General features: G+C 44.6%; 1 protein-coding gene across 1 annotated transcript in view; it reads right to left on the reverse strand.

Annotated features, from left to right (window-relative positions):
* Positions 1-328: 328 nt before the first annotated feature.
* Positions 329-10,873, reverse strand: part of LOC115174068 (CUB and sushi domain-containing protein 3) — a gene marked incomplete in the record, with an annotated part of 716,433 nt that continues 705,888 nt past the window's right edge. The window contains 7 exon segments of the mRNA XM_029732731.1: positions 329-1,953; positions 4,171-4,306; positions 4,469-4,556; positions 5,369-5,481; positions 7,996-8,154; positions 9,511-9,576; positions 10,530-10,709. Coding sequence (XP_029588591.1) covers positions 1,794-1,953; positions 4,171-4,306; positions 4,469-4,556; positions 5,369-5,481; positions 7,996-8,154; positions 9,511-9,576; positions 10,530-10,709 — 902 coding nt within the window.

Raw genomic sequence — 10,873 nt, forward strand, 5'->3', positions numbered from 1 at the left:
ACTGGAATAACATCTGCTAAAAATGTGTACTTGACCAATAACATTTTATTTGTCGTTAAAATGCCTATTTACTTCGTTCCATCGGACGGGTTACCAACAAATTCAAATAATGACAGTGGATTGCGCAGTCCGATGGAAAATCCACTGTCATTATTTGAATATGTTGGTAACCCGTTGTATTAAAGTGATAATTCTCTCGAAGCCGGTGATTGGAGGATATATTGGCACGGTTAACAACACCATGGCTTCGAGGGCATTATCACTTAAATATATATCTATATATAACAAATCTAAACAAAACAAATAGCAGTTAAGAAAGAGACAACACTTTACAAAAGCAAATTGCCTTTTTTAATCTTACATTGCATTGAAAATGTACATAATAGATTCATACATTTTACAAATAATTTGTTCATAAAAATATATTTCTTTATAAAACACTTTTTTAATCACATTTTTTCTATTTTTTTGTTTGTTATATATTTTCAATGCATTTAACATAGGAGTACCCAGTTGTACTGTACTGCAAATAGTAGTTCAATTTTACAGTCCAATCCTAGAATTGTATGGGTTCTTTATTGCAGTCAATTTTATAGGAGAAACTAAGTGGCAAAATAGATTGAAAGGTAAAAAAAAAAACACAGCACCTAATGAGTGGAATGGAGCTGTGGTGTGCCACCAGACTGTGTCCGTGTTCAGTGTTCAGCAACACCAAGTCATGTGAGGTGAAGGAGAGAGGGAATGAGGCCGTAGATTAGAAAAGTGAAAGACAGGAACAGGGGGGGATGAGGAGAAGAGGAAAGAGCAGCAGACCTGATTCACATGGTGTTTGGTAGGCACTGTGTAAAAATGACCCACTTGGATACATCGACAAATACAGCAACAACTATTGAAACAAAAGAAAACCGTAACAAAAAAAGTGCAATATAATGAAAAGTCAAAATGAAAATGTTGTCTGGAAAGTTCAATCTTTGGGTCATGATCCAAAATGACAAATAAGAGTTAAATAATCCAGAAAACCCCTTCTATTCACACCTCACAGTTAACATCAGTACTTCAAACACTTCTGATTGGCTCAGTGGGGAAAAAACACAGAACGTGGGACTGAAGCTAGAGAAGAGGGAGTTACAGTCAAAACCGTTGTTTTAAAAAACGATTTAACACTTTAAAAATGAACCCCAAAATACTTCTGTGTTTTTTTTTGTTGTGAACAGAATTGTTTTGAAATATTTTATTTTCTTCTTCTCTTTTCTATAAACTATTCATATAATCTCGCTGCCATTGGCCCCTCCCACATGATAATATATAGCACAAAAATATAGGTGGTGAATGCTTCTCATATATGCAAGAAGAAGATTTACAGATCCTTTTCAATTTATAAAAAAGACCCAGTCGACTGTGAAGAAGAAACACTCGCAGAGTGCAATATAATAAGGTAACGTCAGAACTCTCCAAGTCACTCGTCGACCACTGTGAAGATTTGGGTTTTTATGTTTCTCAGTTCTCAGTTCAGTCTTCTAAAACGTGATGTTGGTCTAGTCTCCCAATAAGTGTCCTTCTCGACACACATGACCAGTCAAAGTTCCTGAAGAGTGTGCTTTAAGTACCAGAGGATTTATTCTTGTACCTCTGTCTCCACCATGGCCAACACACCTAGACTGGACTGTCTTCCATCTCTATCGCCAGTCAAAATCTCAATGAAATCCGCTCGTTTCGCAAAAGCATTTTCCTGTTCCTTTTTTACCCCGATACAAAAATAAGAAAAAAACGATGCAGTCGCCAAGCGGACTTCATTATACCATTGTGCAGACTGTGTTCAGGTTAGGGTCGAACCGGACAGCTTTGCCTTCCACCGACTTGGCGCTAGTGTTGTACATGGGGTTCTCGAAGGCCGCCTGGCCGTTGTTGTTCTCGTGGACGGAGCAGCCTGTGTACTGGGCTTTAGGAGTAGTCCTAGAGAAGGACCAACACATTGTTCAGACTCAGTGGAAGAGAAGAAGTCAGTATGAAGTCAACATGAAGCTTTTCTAAGAATATGAGGTGCGTTTAAGGGGCAGTCCTGTAGAGGAACACAGGAATGGTTCATGGTCCTATATGTGAATAACAACAACTAGTACATAACACAAATTATGTAGCTCCTGACACAGTAGCACAGTATACTGTGTAGGTAATACTAGCTGATGGTAGGTCGGTAATAATAGCTGATGGTAGGTAGGTAATAATAGCTGATGGTAGGTAGGTAATAATAGCTGGTGGTAGGTCGGTAATAATAGCTGGTGGTAGGTAGGTAATACTAGCTGGTGGTAGGTAGGTAATAATAGCTGGTGGTAGGTCGGTAATAATAGCTGATGGTAGGTAGGTAATAATAGCTGATGGTAGGTAGGTAATAATAGCTGGTGGTAGGTAGGTAATAATAGCTGATGGTAGGTAGGTAATAATAGCTGATGGTAGGTCGGTAATAATAGCTGGTGGTAGGTAGGTAACACTAGCTGGTGGTAGGTAGGTAATAATAGCTGATGGTAGGTAGGTAATAATAGCTGATGGTAGGTAGGTAATAATAGCTGGTGGTAGGTCGGTAATAATAGCTGGTGGTAGGTAGGTAATACTAGCTGATGGTAGGTAGGTAATAATAGCTGGTGGTAGGTAGGTAATACTAGCTGATGGTAGGTCGGTAATAATAGCTGGTGGTAGGTAGGTAATAATAGCTGGCGGTAGGTAGGTAATACTAGCTGGTGGTAGGTAGGTAATACTAGCTGATGGTAGGTAGGTAATAATAGCTGATGGTAGGTAGGTAATACTAGCTGATGGTAGGTAGGTAATACTAGCTGGTGGTAGGTCGGTAATAATAGCTGGTGGTAGGTAGGTAATACTAGCTGATGGTAGGTCGGTAATAATAGCTGGTGGTAGGTAGGTAATACTAGCTGGTGGTAGGTAGGTAATACTAGCTGATGGTAGGTCGGTAATAATAGCTGATGGTAGGTAGGTAATACTAGCTGGTGGTAGGTCGGTAATAATAGCTGGTGGTAGGTCGGTAATAATAGCTGATGGTAGGTAGGTAATACTAGCTGGTGGTAGGTAGGTAATACTAGCTGATGGTAGGTCGGTAATAATAGCTGGTGGTAGGTAGGTAATACTAGCTGGTGGTAGGTCGGTAATAATAGCTGGTGGTAGGTAGGTAATAATAGCTGATGGTAGGTCGGTAATAATAGCTGATGGTAGGTAGGTAATAATAGCTGATGGTAGGTAGGTAATACTAGCTGGTGGTAGGTCGGTAATAATAGCTGATGGTAGGTCGGTAATACTAGCTGGTGGTAGGTAGGTAATACTAGCTGGTGGTAGGTAGGTAATAATAGCTGGTGGTAGGTAGGTAATACTAGCTGGTGGTAGGTAGGTAATACTAGCTGATGGTAGGTCGGTAATAATAGCTGGTGGTAGGTAGGTAATAATAGCTGATGGTAGGTAGGTAATACTAGCTGGTGGTAGGTCGGTAATAATAGCTGATGGTAGGTAGGTAATAATAGCTGATGGTAGGTAGGTAATACTAGCTGGTGGTAGGTCGGTAATAATAGCTGATGGTAGGTCGGTAATACTAGCTGGTGGTAGGTAGGTAATACTAGCTGGTGGTAGGTAGGTAATAATAGCTGGTGGTAGGTAGGTAATACTAGCTGGTGGTAGGTAGGTAATACTAGCTGATGGTAGGTAGGTAATACTAGCTGGTGGTAGGTAGGTAATAATAGCTGGTAGGTAGGTAGGTAATAATAGCTGGTAGGTAGGTAGGTAATAATAGCTGATGGTAGGTAGGTAATACTAGCTGATGGTAGGTAGGTAATAATAGCTGATGGTAGGTCGGTAATAATAGCTGGTGGTAGGTAGGTAATAATAGCTGATGGTAGGTCGGTAATAATAGCTGGTGGTAGGTAGGTAATAATAGCTGGTAGGTAGGTAGGTAATAATAGCTGGTAGGTAGGTAATAATAGCTGATGGTAGGTAGGTAATACTAGCTGATGGTAGGTAGGTAATAATAGCTGGTGGTAGGTAGGTAATAATAGCTGGTGGTAGGTAGGTAATAATAGCTGATGGTAGGTAGGTAATAATAGCTGGTGGTAGGTCGGTAATAATAGCTGATGGTAGGTAGGTAATAATAGCTGGTAGGTAGGTAGGTACACTTACCGCTGTTTGTAAAGATAAAACCCAAAGCCTGCAAATATCAGGGCGAAAAAAGGCACAAGGATTGCTATGGCCACAGAGCTACTGTTTGTACCATGAGGTGGATTGGATGAGTTATTACTCTCTGACATGTTCAGACCTGTGTGGGAGAGGAACAACATGAATATTCTCACAGTAACATTTTGGTCTATATCAAATATTTCAGACATACACGTTTTATTTCTATATACTGAAATGACATAATATTGTTGACAGTGAGAAAGTTGATATAAAAACACAGTGGATATGTAGTGATGTTTACCTAGCCTCTGCAGTCCAAACTGACCGTAGTCTTTACCCTGTATGAAGCCTTGAAAGACATAGGTGGCACCGTCAGGTTCTGCAGACACCTAGGAGAATACAGAGAGACAGATATGATCAGTCAGTCAGTGAGTCAATCAGTCTGTCAATCAGTCAGTCAGTCAGTCAGGTTCTGCAGACACCTAGGAGAATACAGAGAGACAGATATGATCAGTCAGTCAGTGAGTCAATCAATCAGTCAGTCAGTCAGGAAGTCAATCAGTCAGTCAGTCAGTCAGTCAGTCAGTCAGTCAGTCGGGTAGTCAGTCAGTCTGTCAATCAGTCAATCAGTCAGTCAGTCAGTCAGTCAGTCAGTCAGTCAGTCAGTCAGTCAGTCAGTCAGTCAGGTAGTCAGTCAGTCAGTCAGTCAGTCAGTCAGTCAGTCAGTCAGTCAGTCAGGTAGTCAGTCAGTCAGTCAGTCAGTCAGTCAGTCAGTCAGTCAGTCAGTCAGTCAGTCAGTCAGTCAGTCAGTCAGTCACATCCTTTTGAATGGTACTTTTCACCATGGAGTAGAATTATAAAGGAAAAATACATATTTTCAGAATTGCATTTTTACTAAATACAAAACAAGGAGAGCATTTGAGCCCATTTTGTAATAAACATGAAATAACACCTGGTAACCCGTTTGGGTGACTAGATGCACGGCTGGATTGAGCAAGAAGTGGGACTCTGTCGTTTTTCAGCAGAGCTCCCTCATTGATTTACATTAGGTTCCCGGATGCCATTTCAATATTAATACGCCACGTCCAATGAGTAGCAAGATCTCTGTAAATCGTTCTGGATGAAAGCGCTACTAAATGACCAACATGTAAATGTTTCAATTCCACAAACCCTTCCTGAAAGTAGGAAACGGTAAACTTACAAAACCGTCCATGGACCACGTCTCCTCCTTGACCTTGCCCAGCGTGGTGTGAGTGGACGTTTTCACATGGTACATGAGCAGCATCAACCGTGCTTCCTGGCTCTTATAGACACCTGCAGCACAACACAACACAGGAGGACAAGAGGGGTGATGTGAGGCCAAGGCACAACACTGATATAGTGTAACTGGTGTTACTCAGGGGACACAATCACAGACAATGACCCAATGATGATGGTCTCCCTCTCCTATCTCACTCTTCGTCTGTATGTGTCTGTGTGGAAAATGAAAAGAGGTGATATAAACACTGAGCGCTATCTTCTTCAACCATGGAGCAATTTACTGTAGCAGAACACTCACTCATCAACAGTACTTTCTATTACTAACAGCCTCCTACAACCGAAGGGATAGAAAGGGAGCACCATATTAAGGCCTATCAGAGGCCCCGGCCCTGCGTTGTCGCTCCAAACAGACTGATGTACACAGTGGTAGTAATAACACACATTCAATTAACATGCTCAATCCACTGCCTGGCCTCTCTAACTGTGAAATAAGATAATGGTCCCCTGTTATTAAAAACACAAAATGTCCTCCTCCCGTGCCTCAGCGGTATGATTACTTTGTGATTTCTATATCTCCCAGACACAGACATTTCTTCTCAGTGAGTGAATAGCGCTGCATTCACCTTTCTGTGTTATAATTTGCAACGGCTGCTGGGCAATTCAAAGTCCAATTTAAATTAAGAAGATTCATTTGATGATGTAAATCACATGTCAGCTAGGTTAAAGGCAGCTCTGGAGAAATGAGGGAGTAGGAGTGAGGGAGGAAGGAAGGAGTGAGGGAGGAAGGAGTGAGGGGGGAAGGAGTGAGGGGGAAGGAGTGATGGGGAAGGAATGAGATGGGAAAGAGTGAGGGGGGTAAGGAAGGAGTGAGGGGGGAAGGAGTGAGGGAGGAAGGAGTGAGGGGGAAGGAGTGAGGGAGGAAGGAGTGAGGGGAGAAGGAGTGAGGGGAAGGAGTGAGGGGGGAAGGAGTGAGGGGTGAAGGAGTGAGGGGGAAGGAGTGAGGGGGGAAGGAGTGAGGGGGAAGGAGTGAGGGGAAGGAGTGAGGGGGGAAGGAGTGAGGGGAAGGAGTGAGGGGGGAAGGAGTGAGGGGGAAGGAGTGAGGGGGAAGGAGTGAGGGGAGAAGGTGTGAGGGGGGAAGGAATGAGGGGGAAGGAGTGAGGGGTGAAGGAGTGAGGGGGGAAGGAGTGAGGGGGAAGGAGTGAGGGGAAGGAGTGAGGGGGGAAGGAGTGAGGGGTGAAGGAGTGAGGGGGGAAGGAGTGAGGGGGAAGGAGTGAGGGGGGAAGGAGTGAGGGGGAAGGAGTGAGGGGAGAAGGAGTGAGGGGGAAGGAGTGAGGGGGAAGGAGTGAGGGGAAGGAGTGAGGGGAAGGAGTGAGGGGGGAAGGAGTGAGGGGGAAGGAGTGAGGGGAGAAGGTGTGAGGGGGGAAGGAATGAGGGGGAAGGAGTGAGGGGTGAAGGAGTGAGGGGAGAAGGAGTGAGGGGAGAAGGAGTGAGGGGGGAAGGAGTGAGGGGGGAAGGAGTGAGGGGGGAAGGAGTGAGGGGAGAAGGAGTGAGGGGTGAAGGAGTGAGGGGGGAAGGAGTGAGGGGTGAAGGAGTGAGGGGGGAAGGAGTGAGGGGGGAAGGAGTGAGGGGGGAAGGAGTGAGGGGGGAAGAGGAGAAGGAGTGAGGGAGGAAGGAGTGAGGGGGGAAGGAGTGAGGGGGGAAGGAGTGAGGGGAAGGAATGAGGGGGGAAGGAGTGAGGGGGGAAGGAGTGAGGGGGGAAGGAGTGAGGGGGGAAGGAGTGAGGGGGGAAGAGGAGAAGGAGTGAGGGAGGAAGAGGAGAAGGAGTGAGGGGGAAGGAGTGAGGGGGAAGAGGAGAAGGAGTGAGGGAGGAAGAGGAGAAGGAGTGAGAGGGAAGGAGTGAGGGGGGAGAGGAGAAGGGGACTCGTCTCTCCAGATAATTATGGTAAATCCGTGAAAGGTTTGTCAGATCAGATTAATATTTCATTTAAGAGAAATGGGGGGGGGTAGTTTTACATATCCATTAGGCTACACTAATGAAGGTACATTAAGGGACAGAATAAATATTATATTAAGGGGCTATGCGAAAACACACCCCAAAAATGAATATGAAATAAATGAGTCATAGCTTTCAAATCAATTACAGCACACTGCAAAATCAAAACACCTCAACTCAAAACATGTTCTCAGATCAGACAGACCATAAATGCCCATTTCAATGTTAGCAAATGTCCTCCACACAGGCAAATAAACAACATAATTGAATTTCCCACTAAGTAGATACAGTCCTAAATGGATACCGTCTATCCCTACCAAGGCCCTACCAATCAAACGATGTCAGCTATGTTTAGTTACACTCATTTCTAGTCATCTGCATATTGTGGGAGAGAAACTCTGCATCTGAAACGCCGGCTCCATTCTACTCCAGTGACTACATGATGACATGCTATGTGTGTGTGAATCTCTGTGTGTGTATTAATCTGTGTGTGTGTGTGTGTTCAAGGACTGGCTAGGGACCTTCCCTAGCGTCTCCTCTCTGTGTAATATTGGTGTAAAATGCAGATGTCGTACCTGAAAGCAGCAGTTCCATGTTGCTATTGGTCAAGGAGACGTTAACCCTTCCCGTGGTGGCGTTAAAGCTTGTGATACTCAGAGTCATTGGTTGTTTTCTTCCCTTGTAGTTGTATGAACCCTTCCATATATAGTTAGGAGCAAAGACGTCATCAGGAACTGAAACAGAGCATAGACAATATTGATTATTAGAGGACCTTGGTTGTGCCTGAGGTTGGTCAAGCGGTTAAGTCCGCACGCCATCCCCTTGCCTGCGTGGGATCGAATCCTGGCCCCACCGGTCTTCACACTGTCTTCCCTTTTCATTTCTATTCCTTCAATAAAACTGAACACATTTTTTAAGAAATAAGAGGAAAACAGAAAAATAGGACCTTGGTTAAGTCACACTACCACTTTATATTACACTGTTTGTAAGTCTATAGGATTCATCATGATTGATCAAATAGATGGTACTACTAGTGTTCACAGACACAGAGCCCTGTGACCTTTCACCCTCAGTGTCACACCCTGATCTGTTTCACATCCCTCCAGGTGTCGCCCATCTTCCCCCATTATTCCCAGTGTATTTATACCTGTGTTCTCTGTTTTTCTGTTGCCAGTTCGTTTTGTCCGTCAAGCCTACCAGCATTTTCCCTATTGCTCCTGTCTTTTTCTATAGTTCCTGTTTTCTAGTTTTCCCAGTTTTGACCATTCTGCTTGCCCTGACCCTGAGCCTGCCTACCGTTCTATACCTTATCACACCGCCCTGATTATTGATCTCTGCCTGCCCTGACCCTGAGACTGCCTGCCGTTCTGTACCTTTTGAATCTGATCTGGTTTACTGACCTCTGCCTGCCCTTGACCTGTCGTTTTGCATGCCCCTGTTCTAGTAATAAACTTTTGTTACTTCGACACTGTCTGCATCTGGGTTTTCCCTAAAACGTGATACTCAGAGTATGTCAAACTTAGTAAATTACCTCCAAACTTTTAAAAAACTTAAATGTTAAACTTGTTATGAAGGCAGTGGAAACTTTGGGATGGGTGGGCTGCTATATCACTGCACCACATTTTACTCCGTGAGAGAGAGAAAGAGTAAAAGAGAAAGAGAGAGAGAGAACGAGAGAGAGAGCATAAGACTGTCAGGCCTGTGCTGCCGGGACGTTTTACCATCAGACTCACTCTTTCCACTCTTCGTTAACTTCTAGTCCCTCAAGAGGGGCACTCAAGATTGAATTAAGGACACCAGTCCTTCTGAGGTGCTATTAGCGAAGCGCTCGCCCCCTGCGAGGCCAGATGAAGCTGTTCATATTCATTCTGTTGTGATTGCTAGCTGCACTTTACAGTACTGGCATCAGAGTAGTATTTTGTAATCAGAACACTGCTCTTTTTGATTTTGCTGTAATGGTGTGTGTGTGTGCGCTGTTTTTAGGGTGTGTGTGTGTGTGTGTGTGTGTGTGTGTGCACAGTTTTTATGGTGTGTGTGTGCACTGTTTTTATGGTGTGTGTGTGGTGATGACACTTCAGTCAGGCACTCACCGTTCAGCTTGGGACTGGGTGTCCCTGCCACTGGCTTGATGGGCTTCTCTGAGAGTTTGGACCCAGCTACGGGAGACAAAAAAACAGCATTAGTCCCATTATGTCACATCCACTTCCCCATGTGGGGACCTCTAATCATGTATTGATGTACATCAGCAACACACATCAAGAGATAATGCAATTTAACTCCTTGGGGTTGAATTCTGAGTTCTATTGTCAGTTCCATTTAGAGTTCTGTATGTGGAATTTCTAAATGTCTGCGGTAATCTGGGTAATCTGGGTAATAAATGCACATGGAGTGTGCTGGAATGTAAAAGTCAAGCATGACATCTTGTACAAATTATAGAAAATCTAATCAAATCAAAGTTGATTTGTCATACGGATATTCACAGGATACAGCGAAGTCTACATAGTACAATGACATGCTACCTTGCAAGCTTTCCTCTCATTATGTTTTTGGTAATAAAAGTATAAAAGGTATCTGGTAAGAAGAAACAAGATGAAGTGAGAAACCCAGAAATAAGCATGCATGGGGTTATGCAGTAGGGCGTGTTCTGTGGCAGTGGCCCTCTACATGACAATGAAGGTAAGGGCCATTGGTGGGCCAGGAGCCGTATCCTGTCTGTTCCACTGCACTGGCATGATAGACACCAGAATAGCACAAGATGCTGTCTGCTGCAGTGGTAGCAGAGCAGCCTGGCACAGTGGGAACTTCTCCCACAACATTACACATCTGTTTATGTCTGTGTAATTACTCTGTGGCCTGCAGTGTACAGCTGTGCGATGCAGCAGTGGCCAGTACTGTGTGCGCACATGTGTGTAAATATGCTCTATACCATTGCGGCTGCAATCACTCTGTACCGTATCAGCATATGCCATTACACACACAGACACACGCACACACACACACACGCACGAATGGCTAAGGTTAGGATTGGGGGAAAGTTAGGGGGAACTTCACCCTGGAGCCACACAGACACAAACAAACACACTGGACATGTCATGTTCATGTCCTGTACCTCGACAAATGGGCATCTTCCCGGTCCAGGTACCGTCGGACTTGCAGACGCGGTGTTCCGAGCCCCCGGACAGGAAGAACCCAGACTGGCAGGAGTAGAGGAGGGTGTAGCCAAACCCTGGCAGGTCCATCCCTATCACCTCCACATGGGCCGGGCTCTCTGGCTGCTTACACGAGTGGGCTGGGGGAGGGAGAGGAAGAACAAATGAAAGAGACCGAGGAAAGGAGAAAGAAAGAGAGAGATGCGCTTTTCCCACATACTAATATGGTTCTTCTCACCTGCACCTGCCTATGTCTGTCTGCTATTCTTCTCACCTGCCCATATCTGTCTGCTATTCTTCTCAC

Source organism: Salmo trutta, chromosome 34, assembly GCF_901001165.1.
Source record: "Salmo trutta chromosome 34, fSalTru1.1, whole genome shotgun sequence".
Taxonomy (NCBI): Eukaryota; Metazoa; Chordata; class Actinopteri; order Salmoniformes; family Salmonidae; genus Salmo; species Salmo trutta.